Here is a 26,056-nt window from a genome sequence, read left to right as displayed (position 1 = left end):
ACCGTAGTTCATGAATTCAGTCGGCTTGCATGATACGCTGTCTGTCCTCCTGACCCACTCTGGTTGAAAGGCAAAACCAATGAAAATGAACACAATTATACATTTTGTTTTATAATGCCATCATAAGGGTAGTTTGATTTTCAAATCATTAGAAAAGGGTGAGGTTTTCTTGTAGTTTTAAGATCTTTACATAGTAGACTGACTAAACAAAGAAAAAATTAGGGCTGATGGGGTACTAATTGTATTCAAATTGTTACTGTGAACATAAGGAGAAATGCCAGCTGGACATGATGACATTATATACATAGTATTTGTATGTATTAAGAGCTATAAATGAACAATATGATGAAGCTAAAATATGCCAGACATGTGTGAACATGAGTAGCACAACATTTTAATCACACTTTGAAACCGTGTTGTCATGAGCAATGAGGGGTTGCGTTCAAAGACGCCACATCATTTAAGTTCAATTACTATTTTTGAGTGTACCTGTACTTGATTATACATTGCTGTGAAAAAGCAACTTCACTTTTTATGCATGTTTGTCACACTTAAATGTTTCAGATCCATCCATCCATCCATGCTGGAGCCTATCCCAGCTGTCTTGGCGCGAGAGGCGGGGTCCACCCTGGACTGGTGGCCAGCCAATCACAGGGTACATATAGACAAACAACCATTCCCACAAGTCAATTACAACTCACCTGAACATAAAATGTGAAAAACTGAAAAAGTGAAATACATGAAAGAGAATTGAAAATTAAAAAATATGAAGAAAACATGAAAGAAAAGTTGGAATGGCATCATGAAGGAGGACTACCTCCAAATTCTTAAACTTCACCTCACACCCGCAGCCAGACGGATGACACAATGATGTATTTACTGTATGGATATACGTCAGTCTTTAACATTATAGTTCCTGATCCTATCAGGGGCTTTGTGTCTCAAGTTCTTGGATGGTGCTTTGGAAGGGTTCTTCCTCTGCTGGAGTTCGGCTGAAGGACGTCTGTGGATGGGCGCGCTGGTCCCTGCAACCGTGACTCCAGAACCGCCAGGCTGAGTTGCTCTGGTCCTGCTCGGATGGCTTTCACCTTGATGCAGACGTAGGGGTGGCATCACAGTCAAGTACTAGACCAGGGCTGTCCAAGCTCTTCTCAAGCCAAGAGCCTAGGCCAAGAGCCTGGGCCAAGAGCCTGGGCCAAGAGCCTGGGACGCACACCGCAAAATGAAAGGATACTCCAAGGATATTCATTCATTCATTTTCTACCGCTTTTTCCAACATGAGGGTCACGGGGGTGCTGGAGCGTATCCAAGCTGTCTTCGGGCGAGAGGTGGGGTACACCCTGGACTGGTGGCCAGCCAATCACAGGGCACATATAGACAAACAACCATTCACACTCACATTCATACCTATGGACAATTTGGAGTCGCCAATTAACCTAGCATGTTTTTGGAATGTGGGAGGAAACCGGAGTACCCGGAGAGTACCCACTCATGCACGGGGAGAACATGCAAACTCCACACAGAGATGCCCGAGGGTGGAATTGAACCCTGGTCTCCTAGCTGTGAGGTCTGCGCTCTAACCACGAGAATGAATGAAGATCTCAAACTCAAATGCTTGTTTGCTTTCTCTAATTTGTTTTGGTCTCACTCCCATTTCTTCTTTTAACGTTTAAAAGCTGTACGTAGAACCTCATTGAGATCCAACCATGCAAAATACAAAATGAAGACAGTAGTACGGTTACCCTCCGAGTGTAGAGATGAGCTGAGTCCATGGTCGAGTATTTCCCAAATCTCTTTCAACGATGGGAGCGAGTCCTCCGAACCAGACGCCATCTTCACCTCCAACGAGACTGCAGGACTTTGGTCTGACACTTTGCATGTCTGAGAAAAAAGAAGCGAGGTTTAAATGAAGCTGTATGTGTTGCACATGTACAGTATATACATATCTATATACAGTATATCTGTTGTTTTTGTTCATAAAAATGACTACACAGGAAGCTCAAATCCACTTTCATCACTCTAAGCCAGGGGTCTCAAACACGCGGCCCCCGCCTTGATATGAAAGTTTAATGTTTGATATGGATGCTGTATGGTATCATGTACCCAGAAAAAATTATTACATTTGATTAATGTTCATGTTAAAGGTTAAATAACTGTTAATAGTTATCCTCCCTATCTGTGTGGAAGTGGTAAGTTTTTTGTGATTTAAGTTTAAAGGAAATAACTTGAAGGCTACCGTTTAGGTCGCTAGCTCTCTAGTTTGCGAGTTAGCATGTGTCTCAAGACCCTGCAGTTGCGCAATATGTTGTAAATAAAAAGAGAATAAATGTGACCATAGTCGTGTTTTGTCATGTCTACAGGGCTCTAATAATGCTTTGTTCATTTTAATCTGGCAAAAAATAATTTGTCTACCCACCAACTATATGTGGTTTCTTAAGTTTTTATTATTTGCCGTTTTATTATTATTATTATTATATTTATTTATTTATATAGACAAACAACCATTCACACTCACATTCATACCTATGGACAATTTGGAGTCGCCAATTAACCTAGCATGTTTTTGGAATGTGGGAGGAAACCGGAGTACCCGGAGAAAACCCACACATGCACGAGATGGCCGAGGGTGGAATTGAACCCTGGTCATCCTAGCTGTGAGGTCTGCGCGCTAACCACTAGACCGCCATGCCGCCTTTTCCAGGAGTTTGTACGTGTAAATGAGTTTGGAAATCCAAACCATTATCCCGGCCGGCATGGATCGTATCCAAGGACAAGTAGTATAGCCCATAAATGTTTTTGGTGCACTGTAGTATTTGTTTTGTTACTTTCCCAGTACAATATGTTTTCAGTGACTTACTGAAAGCAGTGTTTTGAAATGGGATCCATTCATACTTTGAAACAGAAATAAATATCTTTAAATAGTCCTGCATGTGGCCTGTATGGAATAAAATTCCAGGTGTGTTGGAAATGTCATACCGTAATTTTACATTGTTTTAGCCTACTGTTGATTATGGCACAGTGATTTTCAAACTGGCACTCCTTGGCATAGACAGTGAAATTATTACCCCAGACCCATCAGGGGTATTGGGCCCTCTGGACCAAAGGTCGCCAGCTCCTTCCACGGTAGGACCTGCCCTCTCAGACGCCCTGTAAGCCATTTGTCTTACAGCATACTGAAGCTCCTAGGAGACAAGAGCATACAACGTGGACGAGTGGACCACTGCGACCTCTAGTGGTAGAAAACACAACCAACATCTGATCTTGACAATATGCTAAGAAGGTATATGTACTGTATTTGAAGAATAAACTATAGATTACTATCAACTTCACTATTTCTATGTGCAATTCTTCTTCATGTTCAACTTTTTGTTACATTTTGAACAGGCATGTGTTGGTCCTTCAAAGCCATGACGTTCGTGTATGTGGCAGTGGACCACCTGATGGCACTGTTGGCTTATTGGCAATGAAGGAAGACCTGTAGAGTACCTGAAGGGCCTGTACCTGTGTGGTGAGCTTGTACTGTAGTTGCTCCACAGCAGAAAGCCGATCATGTTGATGTCCTTCTTCCATTGGAACACAATCCTTCTTTTCTTCAACTACATCTGTATGACACACAACAGGGCTGACTCCAGATCTGTACACTACTTACTATACAGCATCTTGGCACTTATCAAACTTGTAGGAACAACAAATAACAACTTGACTTTTACTAATAGCTTATACGAATGATAAAAGCCTTTAGATCAGGGGTCTCAAACACACAGACACTAGTTTGAGGCCCCCGCCTTGATATGAAAGTTTAATGTTAGTGCGGCCCGCGCAAGTTTGATATGGATGCTGTATGGTATCATGTACCCAGAAAAAATGATTACGTTTGATTAATGTTCATGTTAAAGGTTAAATAACTGTTAATAGTTATCCTCCCTATCCGTGTGGAAGTGGTAAGTTTTTGGCTATTTAGGTTTAAAGGAAATAACTTGAAGGCTACCGTTTAGGTCGCTAGCTCTCTAGTTTGGAGTTAGCATGTGTCTCAAGACCCTGCAGTTGCGCAATATGTTGTAAATAAAAAGAGTATAAATGTGACTATAGTCGTGTTTTGTCATGTCTACAGGGCTCTAATAATGCTTTGTTCATTTTAATCTGAAAAAAATAATTTGTCTACCCACCAACTATATGTGGTTTCTTAAGTTTTTATTATTTGCTGTTTTATTATTATAATTATATTTATTTATTTATTACTGATTGATTGATTTTCTTTATCCTTGATTTGTTTATTTTTAATCTTATTCTGTGCAGAAAAATAAAAAGTAAGATATTTGAGAACAGTGGAATGTTTTATCAGAGCTTTTATTGTAGAAAATCGGAACCAAAGCAATGAAAAAGTTTGTATATTTTTCTGTTTTTAATAAATGCGTTTTTTTTTGTTTTTTTTGTTTTTTTTGAAAACCTGATGCGGCCCAGTCTCACCCAGACCCTAGCTCCAGTGGCCCCCAAGCAAATTGAGTTTGGCACCCCTGCTTATAGCTAAATAAAGTGATGGATCATTTGACTTGAAATGGCTGTGGAATCTTATGGTTGAATCATAGGGATAACTTGAAAAGTCCATTTGTAAAGCTGGAATAAATGTGCACAGGAGTGTGAAACCCTTGTTCCAGAAATAATGATCCATAAGAGACCACATGAGTTGTGGAGTACAAGGATTAGGAGGCTTTAAGACTGACAGATCCGATAATGTTTTTGTTTAGAAGCAAATACGTGTGAATACGTGACTGAATGTGACTTTCTTACTGTACCCCGTCCATCAGCGGCGATGCGGGCACGGAGGCAGTTGCCCATCCGAATGAGCTGTTGCTTCTCCCTGCTCAGATGGGCAATGTACGCCACTGCCTGCCTCAGCCTGGCGTGCACCAGCGTAATCTTCCTTCTAATGCTCTCAACATTCCCACATGCAACGTCAGTCATCAGAGACGAGGCGGCGTGCTGCTGCCGCCACAGGTACAGGTTCTCATCCTGGACCTGTTCCACCAGAGCAAGAAAGGCAGTCACAGTTAATAGTAATGGTTTTATTTCATTTGAACATGCATCAGATTACAATTGAGTGCATCCCATAATCGGTTCACAGTTCCACATGTCCAAAAGGAGTAGGAAGAAGCAAAGCTTATTAAATCCTACCCCTCCATCTGGTACTTTTACAATCAGTAACTGTTACATTTGTTCACTTCCTGCTTTCATAAGTTTCAATAGTTTAGTTTTTTTTTTATTAAATTAAATTAAATTAAATTAAATTAAATTAAATTAAATTACGAGGTGATATGACCATCCAATGACATAATGGGTACCATAGTGTCAATATAGTGATATATATAGTGTTATATATATAGTTAGATATATATAGTGATGTATATAGTTCATTCATAATACTTCATTCTTCCAGTACCTGATCTGTGGGGTCAGCATGCAGCCCTCTCAGAACCCGCGTCCTCCAAAAAGTGGAGCCTGCATGTTTCTCCAGACACGGACCTGAGGATGCAAAGTCTCAGTGAAGATGATGATATATTTTTTTTTATCACATACTACAGTATTAATTAACCCTGTACCCTAGAAACCGCCCATGAATGATACGGGAAAATGCTGAAATGATACTGTGTCAGAGCCCAGGGCAGTGATACTGATAAAATATCGAGTTCAACCATGTCCAGTATCAGCCCCCGTAGCGGTCCACTCAGAGCGCACTGCTCTGGTATCGTGCCCGTGAAACAACCAATCAGAGAACAGCGCACGAGTACTTAGTGCCTAGTGCTTCTCCAGTCACCAAAAAACCCAAACTTGATTAATGGAACTTTAATTGTCAGACATTGATAAGATAAGACATATTATTGTTGAAATATTTTTGCAATTATTGTGTTTCCACTGTTTAGATATAATACATGTAATAAACTGAACATTTTCTGGAAACAAAATGGTCTTTTGATTAAATAGTATGTGATAATAAGATCATGATTAAATAGTATGTGATAATAAGATCATCACATAGTTTGTCTGGTATCAGGCCCAGTATCATGCCCCCAAGTGTCAGTATCAGCCCGAGACCGAAGGTCTGGCCTGATACCAGACAAACCATGTGATAACCTATAATACTCCACCTACCTCTCTTTCTCTCCCTCCCTCCTTCTGTCTCTCGCTTTCTCTTACAGGGCCAACAAAAAATTAGCTACGTGCCTTACATGGCCCCCTGGCCGTACTTTGGAGAGCACGAGTGAAAGGCCTGAGCTTGATACCAATATTAGCCTGCATGGGCTTGGCTATGAAAGACTAAATGGCACAGCTGCAGGTTCAATGACCCAGGATATTGAAACACACACTATGCTTTATACAGTGGATGCTTAAAGGTCAAACACAATGTGTTCCAGCCTATGTCCCATTGTAACTGTAATGGCAAGGTTAAGTTAAAAATAAGATCATTTTCTCTAGTGCCTATCGTCAGTCGGGTGACAGGTGAGCTGGAGCATATGCCGGCTGAAAATGACCTCGGCTAGTCAGCCTTTATTCGTCCCTCAGTGGGGAAATTTGCAGTTTTTGTTGTTTTTTTTTAAATGAAGTTATTGCTAACTTAGCTATATTGTACTCAGCAGCCAGAACAAAGATGCACGCAATGCTACCCCATCTCGCAATCAATACAATTGACAGTGCAGTCATATTCCTCTCATCACTGACTTGGAGGTCTCATGACATCTGCTGACATCTGACCTCCAGGATTTCCTGCAACTTTAAAGGCATCACTTTTTCACACAAGGGAGTTTTCTCTAAGTCTGTCATGTCCCATCTTGTTATGTTTCTTCTGAGTCCCATCATGTCTGAATTGAATGGTATAGTTCCATATTCCAGATGATTTGCCCCCAGTTTGGCCTAAATTCCAACACAGTTCCATCAAATGAGAAATGAAGATGCCATAAAATGCCGTGACTTCAGATGCAAGCCTTAATATTACACTGAAAACTACCTGTCTTGGATTCCTGGTTGTGAGGATGTGGTTTCTCTGTAGATATGTGGGCCAGGGATTCAGCAGGAACTTGGCTGGAGAGCCCTGAAACACCTTGCAGCTTCCTCTCAAGCTGTCCGCATTGAGCCTTCAACAGGCTCACCTCCTGCTTCAGAGCCTCAGTGTAGTCTGGAAAAGAGAAACCGGTCAGAAAGGTTGGTGTTGTTTGTTCACCAACACGGTATGATTCATGTTTGTTTGGCTGGCTGGAGCCTCTGGGTAACCTTTGAAGATCATCATTTATACTTCTGTGAAAGAGACCTGATAAAACTGCTGGGGCGGTGTTGGCAGAGATGTCAGAATGCTTGGCAGGGGGGTCAGTTGCGGAGGTGATGGACACAACGGTGGGGGGTTTCAATGCATCGGTAGAGGAGGTCTGTCGATGTGGTCGGAGAGCACTAAGGTCCTCCATGTCTTTTCTCATCTGGGAAACCACAGCTCGCAACATGCTGTTCTGCTCCATCAGGGAGCGTATCTTCTCAGATGCTGCATCGTCGGTCTTTGACATGAGGTCCTGCAAATACATAATACTGACTACTAGGGACCAGGACTGTCCTGGTCAAATGTGGCCCGCAGGACACTAGTTTGAGGCCCCCGCCTTGATATGAAAGTTTAATGTTAGTGCGGCCCGCGCAAGTTTGATATGGATGCTGTATGGTATCATGTACCCAGAAAAAATTATTACGTTTGATTAATGTTCATGTTAAAGGTTAAATAACTGTTAATAGTTATCCTCCCTATCCGTGTGGAAGTGGTAAGTTTTTGGCTTTTTAAGTTTAAAGGAAATAACTTGAAGGCTACCGTTTAGGTCTCTAGCTCTCTAGTTTGCGAGTTAGCATGTGTCTCAAGACCCTGCATTTGCGCAATATGTTGTAAATAAAAAGAGTATAAATGTGACTATAGTCGTGTTTTGTCATGTCTACAGGGCTCTAATAATGCTTTGTTCATTTTAATCTGAAAAAAATAATTTGTCTACCCACCAACTATATGTGGTTTCTTAATTTTTAATTATTTGCTGTTTTATTATTATTATTATTATTATATTTATTTATTTATTACTGATTGATTGATTTTCTTTATGCAACACGCTAGTGGTTGCCATTTTGTTAGCAAGCTAAGGATGCTAACAGGACGTTTTGTGATAAAAAGAAGAATTCATTAAGAACACAGTTGGATTCACGCGGTGTATTAATAACACAACATGCTAACCAGAGCATGTAAACCAAGGCAACATTTTGGATGTTAACCAAAAAACAGATACTACTGTATCTTTTACAGTAGTATATTAACATATTAACATTTACACATTTAGTTAAAAAAATAGTTATTTATATTGTATTATTAATTTAAGATAAAAAAAAATCATAATTGTACAATATAAGCAATTTGATGTCTTGATTTGCAGCCTTCAATTGTTTTCCAATAAATGACTTTTGGACCACTACAAATAAATGGACAAGATGGCCAATTATGCAAATTTGATGATTATGTCAGTACATCACCCTGTCCCCCAACCAACCAGGGCCACAAATAGATTGCAGTCCTGTGGGAAACTGTTATTTAAGGTGCCAAAGATGTTAGAAGTTGACTGGCAGTGTAGCGGGGCAGAGAGCCAGACTGAAAGGCCAGTATACCCTCAGGGTGCTGGTGCAAAAAGGCCATTGCCTAAAACTGGACGGGCCTGAATGCAGAGTACATGAACTGAAGGGTATGAGGTGCAAAGGGAAGTACTGCAAACGTGTGACCTAACAAGTACATACAGCGTCCTGGATCGATAAGTTTATGTAAGTATAAGAACATGGTGCATGATGTCTTACCTGCGATGTTTTGTCTTGCTCCTTTTCCACAGAAGGAATGAAGGCGGTCAGGCCTTGCAGCGCCGCTTCTTTTTCACTGAGCTCCGCCTTTGCCTGATAAAGGGAAATATATCGAACCAAGGGGGCGGATGAGTCTGCGCATCACAACCGTTTTACCGTTTTGCACATTGCAAATGTTGCAGATGCTAACCTGGTCTCTGGCCCGGGTCAAATCCTGAATAAGCTGCTCATTAGCCAGGTAGTATTTAGCCTCTGCAACATCATAGCGCCTCTGCCACTCCAGTTCCACCTGAACTCGTGACTCCTCCAGATCCGCCTCTCTTTTCAAACCGGCGCTCACATCCTGTTTGTATCTGACAGCACACAAACATTCCAACTACTCTGAAGTCATAAATGAGACCAAATATCGCACCTATTTATGTCCTCCGTGCTCCGCTCCAGTTCGGCTTTAAGTTTGTCGTTGTTTTCCCGCAAGCTCATCAACTCCGCATCCTTGGCGACCATCTCGCTGGAGGCTTGGCTCATGTAACTCTGGCAGGCAGTCTGGCTTGCATCCACTTCCAGGCGGAGCCTTTCAAATCACACATGACAATAAACACCGGGATGAAAAATATAAAAGGGGCGTGGCCGCTTACTTACCTATGTGGAAGTGCTCATGTGGCATTTTGGTGGAATCGGGCCATATTAGCTACTATTTACTATACTACACCCGTGGCCTGAGTTTGACGCCCCTGGTCTACATTGAACAACTCCTCCAGTCCACTGTGGTCCAAATGTGGCCCGCAGAACACTAGTTTGAGGCCCCCGCCTTGATATGAAAGTTTAAGTTTGATATGGATGCTGTATGGTATCATGTACCCAGAAAATATTATTACGTTTGATTAATGTTCATGTTAAAGGTTAAATAACTGTTAATAGTTATCCTCCCTATCCGTGTGGAAGTGGTAAGTTTTTGTCTATTTAAGTTTAAAGGAAATAACTTGAAGGCTACCGTTTAGGTCGCTAGCTCTCTAGTTTGCGAGTTAGCATGTGTCTCAAGACCCTGCAGTTGCGCAATATGTTGTAAATAAAAAGAGTATAAATGTGACTATAGTCGTGTTTTGTCATGTCTACAGAGCTCTAATAATAATGCTAATAATGCTAATAATGAAAATGAATGTCTGATATGTCGGTGTAATGTGTAATATTTTGAAACCATTATTGCTCAGCACCATCATGGAACAGCGGCAGCTGTCTGCTGACAGTGTTCTGGTCTTCATGTCATGAGAGTGTCCCACCTTTTTATTGTGCCATTTTTCTCGTCCAAGGCCATTTGCATGTCTTTGTGTGCCGAGTGAGCCTGAGTGGACGTGACCTCCATGTCTTCCTGCAGTTTGACCATGCGCTCCTCAGCTTTCTGTAGCTGCTCTCTGTGGGCCTGACAGCGAGCGTCCAGCTGCTTCTCCTTCTCCTTCAGGGCCTGGACCATGTCCTTGTTTCTTCACAAGGTCACGGTTGATAACAAGAACAGTTAAAACATTAGTTTTTTCCTCGTTTTGCGTTGGTCAGCTTATTGAGGTCACGTCTCTACATGGACATTGCGATAATTAACTGCAACTGTGTCTGTGTGGATTGGCTGATAATTGACGCACTGACACAAACACGTGCACACGTGTACACACAAAAAGCCTCGCCGACTGTAATGGCTCCTCCAGTTACATTTCACAAACGCTCATCATAAAAAACAGATGATAAAATTGTCAACGTGACCATGTAGAGACAGAAATAACACGCTGCCATGTAAAGAAGATAAGATAAGGCTATTAGTTTGTTGAATAAATGATCACCGCCTAGACACGTCCTATTGCTGGCTTTCAACCATGTGACCTTGAGGCAGGTCACACAAGACTGGGTTAAAGCATCAGACATACAGGTAGGTAGAAGTGTGCGCTCCATGGCCCATTTTTAGAAGCTGGCTAGCTGGCCTGGAGTTCAGGAGAACCAGGGCGGAGAGGGGTCAGGGAGAAGTGTGTGGAGCCCCCGGTGTAGCCCGCAGGACACTAGTTTGAGGCCCCCACCTTGATATGAAAGTTTAATGTTTGATATGGATGCTGTATGGTATCATGTACCCAGAAAAAATTATTACGTTTGATTAATGTTCATGTTAAAGGTTAAATAACTGTTAATTGTTATCCTCCCTATCCGTGTGGAAGTGGTAAGTTTTTGGCTATTTAAGTTTAAAGGAAATAACTTGAAGGCTACCGTTTAGGTCGCTAGCTCTCTAGTTTGCGAGTTAGCATGTGTCTCAAGACCCTGCAGTTGCGCAATATGTTGTAAATAAAAAAAGTATAAATGTGACTATAGTCGTGTTTTGTCATGTCTACAGGTTTACAAGTTTTTATTATTTGCTGTTTTATTATTATTATTATATTTATTTATTTATTTATTACTGATTAATTCATTTTCTTTATTCTTGATTTGTTTATTTATTTTTCATCTTATTTTGTGTAGAAAAATAAAAAGTAAGATATTTGAGAACAGTGGAATGTTTTATCAGAGCTTTTCTTGTAGAAAATTGGAACCAAAGCGAAGTTTTTAATTTTTTTTTTTGTTTTGTTTTGTTTTTTTGGAAAACCTGATGCGGCCCAGTCTCACCCAGACCCGAGCTCCAGTGGCCCCCAAGTAAATTGAGTTTGAGACCCCTGATTTAGATGAAGCAATATGAGGCCTCTGTTTTGAAGCCATCGTGTCTGCGTTCCAACATTTTAGCCTTGATTTAAGTAGAAATTGCACTCATTGTTGCACACAACAGCTAGTTTGCAAACAACAAAGAGGTGGCTTCCTCACTTCCTTATGTGGTCAGCCTCCTTCTTCTTCAGCTTGTTCTGCATCTGCTTCAGCTTGTCCTCTAGCTCCTTTATCCTGCCAGAGAAGGCCGTCACAACCACCCATGTTTGACACGCACACAGCGGCTGGAGAGGCATACCTGACATCTTTGACTGTGGTGACATCCTCCATCACCCGCTCCTTTTGTTGCAGCTGAGCTTGTAACTGCTTGAAGACCTCCTCGGATGCTTTGAGCACCTCCTTGGCTTCCACTTTGGCCTGACTCTGAATTTCATTCTCTTTTGACAGAAGCTTCATCTACACACGCAGAGACGTAAAAGAGATATATTAGATACCATGAGCAGTAGTCTATCTTATTTATTCTAATCTCCTTTACCTTTCAACTACTACTATTGCTTTAAATGCTGTAAGCCTCAATATAATGGTTTAACTTGTGGTGTTGTTGTACAAAGAACACTAAACTCATCATACAGCAACTTAATACGCCAAAAGGAGTACCGAAGAAACATACAAATAAGTACAGATATGAGTTTTAAATGGAAAACAAAACATGTTTTTAGGTTTGTCCATCATGAATTTCATCTTTGGTGCCTGCCGGGGTGCTGCAGTGATGTCCGCCTCCCTCTGGCTCCCTCTGGTGGACAGCATTGCCGCAGCACCAATCAATCAAGGCAAATTTTGAACGTATTTTTCATTGTAAACTCATATTGGTTCGATATGTGTACATTTTCGAGGTACCTTTTGAGTGTTAAGTGGCTGTGTGATGAGTTTAGTGTTGCACACGCCATAATATACCAATTTATGACTGTGTGTACTATAGTCCAGGGCAGGTTATATATGAACAAATCTGTATTTCCTCTAAATGTAATGGGTGAAGCTTATGCAGCAGAATCGATGGTACTTATTTTATTGTTATTGTACCTTGAGATCCTTAGACAGCAGCACTGCATGCATTTCATCCAGCTTCAAGTTGAACTCATGTCCTTTCTCTCGTAACTCTTTGTCCATGGCTGTTGTCATCTCCTGGTAACCAGAGGACAGACATGTTCAACATGAATTTTTTCAGTCTATTTTGTATTTTTTCAGTCTATGATGTATTTCTCCAAATAGAGAAATGTTTACTAGTTGACTAATTAATCATTTCTGAGCATAGAAACGGTAAAATGGCCTCAAATACAAATATAAGGCATTCAAAGGATGCATTAATAAACATGGTGTGATGTGTAGTATTCTACACTGGTCACTAGGTGTCACTATTGTTACATTGATGAGACAATACAGCAGCTGCTGCAGTTAGTAGTGTACAGAGAGATGAAGTAATAAAAAGGATCAACAAGGAACTCTCCAAATGCTATACGCCAATGATTATAGGGGTGTTATTTCATGTTTAGAGGGCTCTAATAATGTGGAAAAAACATATTTAGAAGGTTTGGAAATGGACTCATCCCGCTGTCAAACGAGGAATGATTGTATCACTGATTTCTTCACAAATATGTTTGCCGATAAAAATGTCTACAAGTGTTTTATTCTGATTATTAACAAATTAAAGGCAAAAATCACAATTTCACGCTGCAAGCACTGACTGTGGAATTAACTTGGTTTCAAATGAATGCTAAAATTCCCACAACCTCCGACAATGATGATGATGAATGCAGATCAATTTCAGTGTTTGATCAAACACACACACACACATGTGGACATTAAATACGGACACTAAACATCGCTATGTGTTTATGTGGTGGGGTTCTGCAGGGCTTTTGGTGGGGCTACTCTACTCCAATGGGTCCATTCACCTGTCTGTGTCGGGTTAGTTCTCCTTCAAGGTCTTGTATTCTGTGCTGCAACTCCAATTTCACTCTGTCGTGTTCCTCCATGTGCTTTTGAATTTTACCTGTCATAAATCTTCCATCCAGTCACACACACACACACATTTAAAACACACCGCTTGAGGGATTCTTCTCTCAAAGCAGAGCAAACAAGCGATGAAGATGTGAAGTCATGTGACATTAACATTAACAAGAACATTAACAAGTTCATGCTGGATAAACGGTGGATTTGGGTATTTTTGTACATGGTTGTGTTCTCAGTCTTACTGCGTGAGCTCTTCCAACTGCAGCTTGTGTTGAGCAGATTTGTTCTGGCTGCTAAGCTGCTGCTGTCTCGCCTCAGCGTCTTTGGCCTGCAGTATGGCAACCTGAATTTGGAGCCGACTCAGCTCCTCCTGCCTGTCAATGAGGGTAGAATTACACAGTTGCTCGGGGCTACAACATTAGGTCCTGGTGCTTCTGCAGTACGGTGTCTCCTTGGGCTGTGTAATATTCTATATGAGCTTTTCTATGGCTTTTTTTTTGTGGCCAGACAGTTTGCTCCATTCTAGTGCAATTTTACAAATATTGACTTGGATGTGTGGTTTTTGTTGTACCTGTTCATCTCCATGGTTACAGCCTTGGAGGAGATGGCATCGTATCGCTCCAGCTCTCTGTCTCGTTCCTCCAGGATGCTTAGGTTGTACTGAAAGTCCTCCTTCAGCTTCTGGTTCTGCTGTCTTAACACCAAACATTATGATCATAATAACAACCACACAAAATTTCCAAAATTGCACTGTGCTACTTTTGGGGGATCATCAAGATGGTTTACCAGCCTTAATGTTCTTTTTGTTCAACAGTGGCTTTGGTCTTGGAGGTCTGTTTTAGCCCAGTGTCTTTCTTATGGTGGGCCCATGAACTCTGACCTTAACTAAGGTAAGTGAGGCCTGCACTTCTTGGATGGGTCGTCACTGCGCACTTGGGAGTCATTTTGGCTGGCTGGCCACTCCTAGGAAGGTTCACTGTTTTCACCATTTGTAGATAATGGCTCTCACTGTGGTTAGCTGGAGTCCCAATGCTTTAGAAATACCTTTATAAACTTTTCCAGAACTTTTCAATCATGTTTTCATTCTGGGTTGTGTAGTTTTGGATTTATATTCTGTCTTAATAATAAAAAATTTCATGCAAAAAGTGCATTTTGCTTTAAGTTCATAAATGAGACAACAACAACGTGTGTGTATAAATACTGTATATACTTGTCTTGCAACTCTTGACAGTCCACAAAGGTCCATTGTATTGCGCTAAAGGCTAGATACTATTGAGAGACATTTCAAAACCTTTGCAAATAGAAGTGGTTGTGTGTGTGTAGGGTCCAATGCTGTGACTGCTTGGTGAGGAAATATGAACACTAGAGGAGTTCATACTGCTGTCACATTGTATAAACAGGATATTTAACCTCTTAAATCCTGGGCCATTTAAAGACATATTCCCAATAAATGAAAGCTTTTCTCAGCAATTTGATTGTTGGTGCATCAGGATTACATATTGCAGGATTACATGACATACTGGTCCGACATTAGCCAAGTCATTCTTGTCTTTTGTCTTCACAATAAGAGCCAAATGGAAGCATGGTCATGTTTAAAGGGATAACATGAAAGAAAAATAATTGAAATGACTATATTTATCTTAAGTTGAGATGTCGACACCTGAGAGATAGACACTCCTCTTCTGCCTTTCTGAGAGAATCCTCCAATAGATGAATCCTTCTAGCCTGGAGATCCTTCCATTCTCTCTCTTTATTGGCTGCCTGGGCCTCCAGGTCTTCAAGTCCGCTGTAACCAATTGCCTGCATTTTGGTTTCTGCAACACTCAGCATCTGAAACCTAAAAGGACACATGTGTTATTATACAGCTTGGACATACTGCAATATATACACACATTCAGCATCTTCTTTTCTTCATGACGTCTATTGCCCTCTGCATAACACCATAGACCCATAGACAACTCTTTGATTGTCATGTTGTTTTCACCTCTAAATGCGGTCTACACAGGCAAAAGCTGTCCTACCCAGTTTGAACGTGACTTTACTGGCTGATTAAACAATGCAGTCGGACATACCAGGGAAACAAACACTTCTGTCACGTTCTGACAAACAAAAGGGTGGTGTTCAAACTAAAGATGCATGCAATTCCAGACGGAATAAAAGATGAGACATATACCTCTGTTGATGACAAACCCAAATGTTCCTAGAGCTAACATAATTAATTTAAACTCGGGACATCCTGTATTCATACAGTGGAAAGTACTCAGGATCCTTTTAAGACATGTTATTTCTACAATTCATTTCTAATCAGCCTAAATATACGACTTTGTTTAACTTAGGTCTCCTGTCTATGTGGTGTTCAGAATAACATAAGGACATTTGCATTGGTCAACTCCAATGTATCAGGAACCGCTAGGTGGATACGTAGGTGGGTATATTCATTGGTGGATAGCACATAGAATAAAATAGCAGACCTTTTCATTTGTCCTGCAGTGAGGAAACTCAAGCCAGTACAAAATCAAAGGATGCAGGGGTGGCGTTGGCATTTAATATTTCTTACAACAGGCTAAAAGGTTAGAGATATAAAGGCAGCCTGCATGTCTGATTTGTGTTTTTATGTCAGGGATTGACAATTTGGGGTATATGGAGAGGATTCTTATTCCAAGAATGATAGAAATAATATTGATTCGTTCATTCAAGAGGGTCGCGGGGGTGCTGGAGCCTATCCCAGCTGTTTTCGGGAGGCAATCACAGGGCACATATAGACAAACAACTATTCCCACCCACATTCATACCTATGGACAATTTGGAGTCGCCAATTAACCTAGCATAATGAGGGAGGAAGCCTAGGTACCCGGAGAAAACCAACGCATGCACGGGGAGAACATGCAAACTCCACACAGAGATGGCCGAGGGTGGGATTGAACTTGGGTCTCCTAGCTGTGAGGCCTGCACGCTAACCACTCACGGTATAAATAATATGCACAAAACAATTGAAAATACATAAAAAGACATATACATGATGAATGGAATGGATAAATGAACATTTAAGGTTACTTTCCCCTTCAATGAAGACATCATTCTTGAGCAAGATCAACACAGACGCCACCTTCCTGTTTGGCCATGTTGTTGCAATACTCTTTCTCACCTCAGTAACCTAAAATGGAAGGTGCAAGGGCCCATATGTTAACTAAAAAGGTGGAAATACTATTGAATTCCAGAAATAACTCATGGCAAACCATGCAGGTGGTGGTGGTTGATGTTCCTGCCACACCTTGTCTTAAAGGTAAAGTAATCTTAAATGTTTATTTATTGTTTTCATTCCTCATTTGTATGCTTTTACTATTGTTTTATGTAAGTAGATTCCATGACTGTGAAAACATACCTTGGAAGGGTTTGAATGCTAACAATGCTAATGTTAACATGCGAACACCTAGCATAATAGTTTGTATCGGCGCCTGCCTCTGAAAATTCTAAACATGTTAGTATAATTGTGTTAGCATACTAATATGAAAAAATGCTAGTATACACATGATAACATGCTAATGTTAGCATGCTAACACCTGGCATGATAAGTGTTAAGTGTTAATATAAGTACCTTTAAAGTACCATTAAAAACAACTACAAATTGCACTACGCCAATATTAGCATGCTAGCGATGCTAACATGCTCTTCCTGTCTGTTTGGAAGCTACAGACAAGAAAAACAGACAGCATGCACAATATATGTTGGCCAGCAAAGAGACATTTTCTTTTAGAACGAGAAATCCTGTCACGTTTTAATCTTACAAGATCGTCTGGCAATAAAGTTGTTGTGTATTGCGTACACTAACCAGAGAATGCTAGCAAAATGTTGGATTTATTTTGGACATTAACCAAAAAACACGCTACCTGGGGCGGACACTAACCGATGTTTCAGCGTATTCATTACTGCCATTGATATTATCATTTCAACTTTTTTACTCTTTTCGTCACGGCCCACTAAGACAAGTTGCTGTCAACAAATGGCCCCAGGCTGCACCTTGGATACCTCCGTCATGCTGTCTACTAAGTTATGAAACACGTCTGTCTTTTGTGTGTACGGACTGTATCATATATGCCTAACTAGCTTCATTACGAAATACCAATAGAAATGTGGAAAACCCGTAGTTCAAGTACTAAAATACACAAGCACGTAAAACTAATAAAACGTATTTGACTTTACCGTGTAGCTGCAATTGTCTCCGTAAAAAAGTATTTCAAGTCCTCGGGGGGGGGACAAATGCAATCAAAGCCGCCACTTTGGCTCCAATGTGTCAGCCTTGGAACAGCAATGAGTTAAAACATAACATAAATGTTCAAAGAGACGCTGAAATCTTGGCGGGGATTATAACTATTTGTTTTGTTTTTGAATTGTTTACTCGCTTGAGACTGCTTCGTCCGAGAGTAAAGGGTTTCCATAGCAACAGCACGTACCTTAAATCCTCCCGTCTAGATACATGTGCAGGTGTAGATGGTTCCGAGCGTGTCTAAATTCAAATGGGTGACTTCATTCCAAAGATATCCATCTATCTACAGGTCTATAAAAGCCTACATAACCAAAACATTACTTTAAAATAAAACAATGGCGGAGGTCCATAATATATTGATTAAACAACCCTTGCTCATAGATGTATTAAATGAATGAAAATTTATATTTTTTTAAAACATTTTGTAAACAGTTGAATGATGTAATTATGACACAAGAGTGCCAACACAAGGACGGAAGCACGTCGATCCGGACTGCGTGGACGCGGCTCCCAAGGAGACAGAGGAGTCCCCCCCCCCAGATACGGTGACATTTTCTTCGTTTTTTCGTTTTTTCTCTGATGATCTTAATTAGTCGACGCCATGTGCTGACTTTAGTTGTCCGGAGCAGCAAAGCCATCCGCGAAGCAACAGGTAACACGAAAATACAGGTATGGACCAGAACATGTATAACATTTATTATTTGGAATAGTATGTTTATCTTGGCTTAATGGATAAGGATGAAATATTGGTGTAACATTGTGTGTTGATGGAGTTGAGGGAGAGAGAGAGAGAGTGAGCGAGAGAGAAACGCCTCCGTCCTCACGTACGCCAGCCGGGTTGCACGAGCAGCATCAGTGTGACGTCACGGCATGCATCACCCGCACGCGCACGCTCGTGTCCATATATAATGTAACACAGCAAGTGTCCCACAACACTGCTGATACTACTGCTCCAGATTAGACGAGTTATATTATAAATATATCACAAGAAACGGACTTTTTTTTTAATTTTCAAAAGGAGGAAACAAGAACGGAGGGAGCAAAGAAGGGGGTCGTGAATCAGCGGCGGAGCTAAGGTGGCTGGGCTCGGAGTAAGGTAAGTGTCGCCCCCCCCCCCCTCCACTATTACCTTGTAGTTGCTAGTATTGTTAATGATGAGACACCTAGCATTACAAATGTAACGTAACCACCATATTAGTCTCATGAGCACTAAACCAATACAATATTTTTAGGTCTCCTACCCAATATGTCGGTTAAAAAATGAATTATTTGAAATTATATGTGAATAACTCATTATTGAACGTCTGTTTTTGAAAAATTCATGAGTAATTTTTAATTCAATCGTGTTTTCCACCTTAAAAAACAAAACAATGATATATTTAACTACAATTAATCACATTTTGGCCATTGGTAATGCATAATTAATCACATTTAGAAAAAAATTTAGCCCCCAAATAGCTCAGCTAAGCCAATATTTAGCTGACGGTTCAAAGCAAAAAAAAGACATCTTGCATCTAAAAAGCACCCGTGAGTTGGAACACTTCCAAGGTATCCCAAGTTATCCCAAGTTATCCCAAGGTACCACTGTATGAATGAAATAAAAAAATACTTCCCATGCTCCAGTAGCGTGTGGCTTCTCTCCGGCATGGCGACGTATTCCTTAACTGGGCTCCCAGCGACAGTAGAGACAAAGAACTTTGCTGTGGCGATGAAGTCAAACTTACCCTTCCAAATATCTTTTCCTGTGGCTGCACATCCACATCATACTACTACATACAGTACTGTATATACAGTATATAGTAGTAATGATGTCATTTGGTGTCAAAAGGGAGGGTTGTTAGAAAGTAAGGCACATCAAATATCTCTGACAGAATCTAAGACATTTGAAAGTGTTCCAAAATGAAATGTGTTCCGTCATGGCCGATGGTGCGTTGCCAAAGATTATCCTGGTCGTTGGTGTTGACGTCCTGTCGACAGACAAAATAGCGCATGAAAACACGAAGGCCAAAGGTAGGGCCACGGCCAAACTTTGTCCACGAGGAGGCCTGCACACTAAAAAAAGCATCCCCGTATCAAACTGTTCCGCTCACGCAGGACGTTGGACATATCTATTGGAAGATATGAAACAATTCCAAAACAATTCCCACATTTTGCATGAGAAAATTGACCCGAGCGACGCATTCCTTGTATAAGTATTCTCTAACATGGTGTCATAACTACAATAAAATTATTCAATGTTTTAATTTTAATGTTTTAATTTATTTTCCTGCACCTCATGTTAAATTTTTTTTTCAGTTTTTCATATTACAATTTCTTATGCTAATATTTTTCCTCATATCATGTTTTTCTCATAAAATGCTGACTTTTTCACATTAGATTATAACTTTATTCTCTTCATATTTTGACTTTGTTGTTGTTGTAAAATCACCTCAGATGTTTTTGGTTGTAGTTTTCTTGCTAAAAAAAAAAACAGCCATGGGATGCAAATGGCCCTGGGGCCACACTTTGGACACCCCAGCCTTACGTCACAGGAAGGAAAACCCCACAAACATGACAAAAGTGATAATACAGAAAATACAGACAATGCAGTACAAATATTTTTCCAGTAAAATGAAGCAATATTTAATAATGTAATAAAATATACTATATCAATATCTTATTTCATATTTTTGTAAATCTAAAATGTAAAATTTATGTAAGACTATCCAAATGTACTGTGATTCCAAAGGACAGAATATGTATGTACAGTACAATACAGTATATACTGTATTTTGTGCATGTTTTAAGTAGCCACTGCAATGCACTAGGTCGCCACTGGGTGCCAGTAGAGAAACAAGCTTTTAAAACTCTTGTAATATAAAGCGCTTAAGCCAAAATCAGTATGCAGATCAAAAAAGATCTGCTGTGGCGACTCTATAATCAGGAAAACGCTGTCAGTAATCAGTAATTAGTAATAAATAAATATAATAATAATAATAAAATGGCAAATAATAAAAACTTTTAAAAAACACATGTAGTTGGTGGGTAGACAAATTATTTTTTTCATATTAAAATGACCAAAGCATTATTAGAGCCCTGTAGACATGACAAAACACGACTATAGTCACATTTATACTCTTTTTTTATTTACAACATATTGCGCAAATGCAGGGTCTTGAGACACATGCTAACTCGCAAACTAGAGAGCTAGCGACCTAAACGGTAGCCTTCAAGTTATTTCCTTTAAACTTAAATAGCCAAAAACTTACCACTTCCACACGGATAGGGAGGATAACTATTAACAGTTATTTAACCTTTAACATGAACATTAATCAAACGTAATCATTTTTTCTGGGTACATGATACCATACAGCATCCATATCAAACTAACATTAAACTTTCATATCAAGGCGGGGGTCTCAAACTAGTGTCCTGCGGGCCACATTTGGCCCGCGGGCCGCGTGTTTGAGACCCCCTGCGTCATGAACAAATGTCTTTTCGCAGCTTCATTTGGCCACACCTGAAAGCCGTCCAAGTGGTAATAGCATGGGCGGGGCCGTGGTGGACGACGGACCTACTGGGGTGAAGGCACCAGACGGTGGCTGGGGTTGGGCAGTGTTGGCCGGCTGCTTCGTCATCACTGGATTCTCCTACGCCTTCCCCAAGGCTGTCAGCGTCTTCTTCAAGGAGCTGATAAAAGAGTTCCACGTGGGCTACAGCGACACGGCTTGGGTGTCGTCCATCCTGCTTGCCATGCTCTACGGCACGGGTAGGCAGGCACCCATACAGCGGGGATGGTCACCCTAAATATGCACACAGGAAGCTGACACCTGTGCCCTGTAGGTCCTCTCTGCAGCGTGATGGTGAACAAGTTTGGCTGCAGACCGGTGATGATGGTTGGAGGGTTCTTCGCTTCGCTGGGGATGGTTCTGGCTTCCTTTGCAACCAGCATTGTGCACATCTACCTTTGCGTTGGCGTCATCACAGGTACGGTCACGGCAAGAATCTGCCGATACGATCACGATACTAGGCTCACGGTATGATGTTACGCGCTAACGATGGATCTGCGCGATCGATCGATAGTGCCGCGCCCGAGATGGATCCATCGTTAGCTCACAAATCAATCGATTTTTGCGCTCACAATCGATGGTATATTACTGCGCCCGGGATGGATGTCCTCAGCAGTTAGGTCCGAAATGTTACCACAAAACACGTGTTTGGACTTTTTTTTAGGATGATAGGTTGCACGGCGGTCGAGTGGTTAGCACGCAGACCTCACAGCTAGGAGACCCGAGCTCAATCCCACCCTTAGCCATCTCTGTGTGGAGTTTGCATGTTCTCCCTGTGCATGCGTGGGTTTCCTCCCACATTCCAAAAACATGCTAGGTTAATTGGCCACTCCAAATTGTCCATAGGTATGAATGTGAGTGTGAATGGTTGTTTGACTATATGTGCCCTGTGATTGGCTGGCCAAAGCAATGAATGAATGAATGAATGAATGAGCTTGACACCCATAGCATGATATCAATGCATAGAAATGATGACAGGGATGAACGAACATTTAACCTTCACGGACGCCATCTTCAACTCAATCATCTTCATCAAACATGCCGCCACTCGAAGCGTTGGTGAGAAACAGGAAGATGATGAAGATGCATGTGAAATTGTTTTCCGATAAGGCCGTCATGCTTGTCACATGTTTGGTCTGCTCAGGTTTGGGCCTTGCATTGAACTTCCAGCCATCCCTGATCATGCTCAATCGCTACTTCAGCGAGAAGCGCCCTTTGGCTAACGGCCTGGCGGCGGCCGGCAGCCCGGTGGCGCTGTGCTGTCTCTCCCCACTGGGTCAAATCCTGCAGTACCAGTACGGCTGGAGGGGCGGGTTCCTCATACTGGGTGGAATACTCCTCAACTGCTGTGCCTGTGCTGCCCTCATGAGGCCGCTTTTGCCACCAAAGAAAACCAGAGAGCTAAAGGACGGCCTTTTAACTGGCACAGACGAGGAGAAGACGCCCCACCCCAAGAAGAAACTGCTGGACTTCAGTGTGTTCCGAGATAGAGGATTTGTCATTTATACAGTTGCTGCCTCCATTATGGTGCTGGGCTTGTTTGTGCCGCCCGTCTTTGTGGTCAACTACGCCAAAGGACTCGGCTATGAGGACACGACCTCTGCGCTGCTGCTCACCATCCTGGGATTCGTGGATATGTTCGCCCGTCCCCTGTCGGGGGTTATTGCAGGCATGGAGTGGGTACGGCCCAGGTGCGTCTACTTCTTCAGTTTTGCGATGATCTTCAACGGATGTACCGATCTCATTGGATCACAGGTGAAGATGAAAGCTTCTGCATTCCAGCATTGGTCATATTCCTAGTTGAATGCCTCTTCTCTACTTCAGGCAAACACCTACGCAGGTCTGGTGGTGTTCTGCATCTTCTTTGGCATATCTTACGGCATGGTGGGAGCGCTACAGTTTGAGGTCCTTATGGCCATCGTGGGGACAGAAAAGTTTTCCAGTGCGATTGGTCTTGTGCTGCTGATGGAAGCGATGGCTGTGCTCGTGGGCCCTCCTGGGGCAGGTAAGAGCATACTGTTCCCCTCTTCCTGTTTACTTTCCTTGTTTTTTAACATTAGCATGGCCAAACTTCCATCCATCCATCCTCTATGCCGCTTATCCTCATTAGGGTGGCGGGGGTGCCGACTTTGGTACACCCTGGGCTGGTCGCCAGCCAATCACAGGGCACATATAGACAAACAACCATTTACACTCACATTCATACCTATGGACAATTTGGAGTCTCCAGTTAACCTAGCATGCATGCTAAGTACCTGGAGAAAACCCTATTTTCATGGGCAGACACTTACATTAACACTTGGCACTATCATGCTAGGGATTAGTATACTCATGTTAGCATTGTTAGCTGTTTTCATGGGTAGACACAAACACTGAGTGCTATCATGCTAGGGGTTAGCATGTTCATGTTAGCATTGCTAGCTGTTTTCATGGGTAGACACATAAACACTTGGCGCTATCATGCTAGGTGTTAGCATGCTCATGTTAGCTGTTTTCATGGGTAGACACTTACATAAACACTTGCCGCTATCATGCTAGGGGTTAGCGTGCTCATGTTAGCTGTTTTCATGAATAGACACTTATCTAAACACTTGGCCCTATCATGCTAGGGGTTAGCATGCTCATGTTAGCTGTTTTCATGGGTAGACACTTACATAAACACTTGCCGCTATCATGCTAGGGGTTAGCATGCTCATGTTAGCATCGTTAGCTGTTTTCATGGGTAGACACATACGGGGGGCCTAACGCCACCAGATGTCAGCGTTAACCCCAGACGCAAAGGAAGAAAACACAGCGACATCAAACCTTGAATCCTGTCTGGCGTATGCTCTGAGACGGCTCGGGCTATTATGATGATGTCTGGTTTCTGGAGGCTGCAGGTTTGGCATGATGGTGCATGTCTAGTGGTAATGTAACGTAATGGTGTACTGCACATGCACCATCGTGACTAAGCGTGTTATTAACGGTCAATCATTAAACAGCGTCCATGGAAAAACAAATTGTGTTGCCCATGGTGTGTCAGTGGCCTGTACTTCTAAAACGTTAGAATGATTATTGATTTGCAAACGGTGAAAAGTAGATGTTTTTATTATTCCTTAGCAGTTTGTTCATTTTTTTTTAAGTAAATGAAATGTTTTCAATTTGCTATGAAGATGCCAAAACAGGTCATGTTATTTCTCCTGTCCGCCAGGTCGTCTCTTGGACACCACACAGCGCTACATGTACGTATTCCTGCTGGCGGGCTGTGAGGTCACGCTGTCGGCCATTGTCATCGCCATGGGAAACTTCCTGTGCATGAAAAGCAAAGCGGAAGACCTGTGCCAGCTGGAAATGGGCACCACGGCTGCAAAGGAGGAGACGCGTGAAGGAGAGGAGCAGAGAGAAAAGGAGAACGGGAAGGTGGCTGATTTGCATTTGCCAGGGGATGCGGGGGAGGAAGTGGAGAAAAAAGATCAGGAGGAAGTGGATGAAGGGTGTCCATGAAGACATCGTGAGGACCAAAAAACACCGCAGGTCGATGATTGGCATTGTTTGTGTGTACCTGAGACACTTGAGCTGAAATGTTTTAGCTTCCATCTGCTGCTGCTCTCACTTTATCAACTCCCAATTTGGCCACGCGACAAACATCCCCTCAACATCTCACGGCCAGAAACGCAAAGCTAACACTAAACATTGACATTTAGCGTAGATTCCTGTGTGTCTTTGGGCTTTTTCCTTACGGAGCCGCCACTGCTGATCTTTTTTTGAATGCGAGTTTCAAATGAATGAAAAAAAACATTGAAAGTTTTCCCATAATGCATTCGGTTTGAGCAAACATAGACGGAGCAGAGAGAGGCTGACGTCATTGCAGCATGTGTTGCTCAGATTCAACACATGATGGGAAACTTTGAGTTGCTTTTTTGGTCCATGTTAATACATTTCTGGGGTATACCATTTGAGTTTTAAGTTCCTGTGTGATGAGTTTAGTGTTATTTATAAGATGACAGCTTAAGTGTTCTATAAAACGACCTAATGTGATTGACAAGCTGGTTGTGAGTGCACCGATAGCTCGTGATGGGGAGCGCCACCACTTCTACGTTCACTCTTGAGCGGCCAGTATTTGACCCCTTAGTAGAAATTGTCATGTAAAGGAGATAAGAATATAGTCAGGAAACAGCTGTGGGGTTGAAATTAGCGGCTTATAGAGTGGAATATGTGGCATTATAGCATCCCCCAAGCCAAGAAGCTCTACTTCTACTGGCTGTGCTGCAACTTCACATGCATTTTCTTTAGCTGATGCAATTTTCCTTGATGTGACGTAAGCACAGTGTGGTGATTTGTGTACTTTGATGCAGAGTACTGTACTCGTGTAAAAGCAACATGCTGTGATGTCATTGCACAACGCTAGTGTCATTATAGCTTATCAGTACGTACATACGTACGTACAAATGCAACATAGTGATGATGCTATTTTTGTCTCAAGTCATGTGACAGTGTATCTTTCTTGCACTATATTCTAATAAAGAAATCATGGTATGGGTAGGTGTATGGCATTGACTAAGCTAAAAGTTAAAAAAGGTGAAAAAAGGTGTAATATTACAAGAACAAAGTGGTACATTTACACCTTTTTCTGTAAATTAACACTTTATTCTCCTTATACACCTTTTTTCTCATGAATTTAATTCTTGTACAACTTTTTTCTCGCAAGATTTTTCAACCTTTTCTTTTGTTG

At 41.6% G+C, this 26,056-nt stretch overlaps 2 protein-coding genes across 6 annotated transcripts; one reads left to right on the top strand and one right to left on the bottom strand.

Moving 5' to 3' along the window:
- Positions 1-372: 372 nt before the first annotated feature.
- LOC131110006 (coiled-coil domain-containing protein 57-like) lies at positions 373-18,129 on the bottom strand. 4 transcript variants are annotated; one of them, XM_058062645.1, is made up of 20 exons: positions 17,985-18,129; positions 15,194-15,370; positions 14,105-14,227; positions 13,776-13,907; positions 13,476-13,584; positions 12,604-12,705; positions 11,822-11,979; positions 11,683-11,757; positions 10,134-10,334; positions 9,269-9,427; positions 9,047-9,209; positions 8,857-8,949; positions 7,301-7,553; positions 7,001-7,168; positions 5,438-5,520; positions 4,794-5,016; positions 3,502-3,602; positions 3,066-3,182; positions 1,743-1,881; positions 373-1,088 (listed from the first exon to the last, which is right to left on the bottom strand). In XM_058062645.1, exons 2-20 carry the CDS (start codon positions 15,361-15,363, stop codon positions 895-897), a joined length of 2,763 nt encoding a protein of 920 aa, XP_057918628.1. In that variant the 5' UTR covers positions 15,364-15,370; positions 17,985-18,129; the 3' UTR covers positions 373-894. The 4 variants fall into 4 exon arrangements, 3 of the variants coding, with proteins under 3 accessions (XP_057918628.1, XP_057918627.1, XP_057918626.1); XM_058062644.1 differs by lacking the exon at positions 17,985-18,129 and adding an exon at positions 17,734-17,963; XM_058062643.1 differs by lacking the exon at positions 17,985-18,129 and adding an exon at positions 15,426-15,753.
- A 139-nt stretch (positions 18,130-18,268) lies between these two features.
- Positions 18,269-25,860, top strand: slc16a3b (solute carrier family 16 member 3b). 2 transcript variants are annotated; one of them, XM_058061714.1, is made up of 7 exons: positions 18,269-18,449; positions 18,816-18,893; positions 21,281-21,545; positions 21,620-21,763; positions 22,490-23,100; positions 23,170-23,350; positions 24,536-25,860. In XM_058061714.1, exons 3-7 carry the CDS (start codon positions 21,323-21,325, stop codon positions 24,826-24,828), a joined length of 1,452 nt encoding a protein of 483 aa, XP_057917697.1. In that variant the 5' UTR covers positions 18,269-18,449; positions 18,816-18,893; positions 21,281-21,322; the 3' UTR covers positions 24,829-25,860. The 2 variants fall into 2 exon arrangements, with proteins under 2 accessions (XP_057917697.1, XP_057917696.1); XM_058061713.1 differs by having other exon boundaries at positions 18,269-18,466.
- The last annotated feature ends 196 nt before the right edge of the window (positions 25,861-26,056 follow it).

This window comes from Doryrhamphus excisus, chromosome 22 (genome assembly GCF_030265055.1).
Source record: "Doryrhamphus excisus isolate RoL2022-K1 chromosome 22, RoL_Dexc_1.0, whole genome shotgun sequence".
Taxonomy (NCBI): Eukaryota; Metazoa; Chordata; class Actinopteri; order Syngnathiformes; family Syngnathidae; genus Doryrhamphus; species Doryrhamphus excisus.
This window is presented reverse-complemented; position numbering and strand designations above follow the sequence as displayed.

Excerpts from the sequence above, each read along its gene's own strand:
- slc16a3b (XM_058061714.1), top strand. The coding sequence starts at position 21,323 with ATGGGCGGGGCCGTGGTGGACGACGGACCTACTGGGGTGAAGGCACCA. Across the intron at positions 21,546-21,619 it reads TGCCATGCTCTACGGCACGG|GTCCTCTCTGCAGCGTGATG; the intron begins GTAGGCAGGCAC and ends TGTGCCCTGTAG. Across the intron at positions 23,351-24,535 it reads CGTGGGCCCTCCTGGGGCAG|GTCGTCTCTTGGACACCACA; the intron begins GTAAGAGCATAC and ends CCTGTCCGCCAG.
- LOC131110006 (XM_058062643.1), bottom strand. Across the intron at positions 11,980-12,603 it reads TGCTGTCTAAGGATCTCAAG|ATGAAGCTTCTGTCAAAAGA; the intron begins GTACAATAACAA and ends CTGCGTGTGTAG. Across the intron at positions 5,521-7,000 it reads CAACCAGGAATCCAAGACAG|GTCCGTGTCTGGAGAAACAT; the intron begins GTAGTTTTCAGT and ends TTGCATCCTCAG.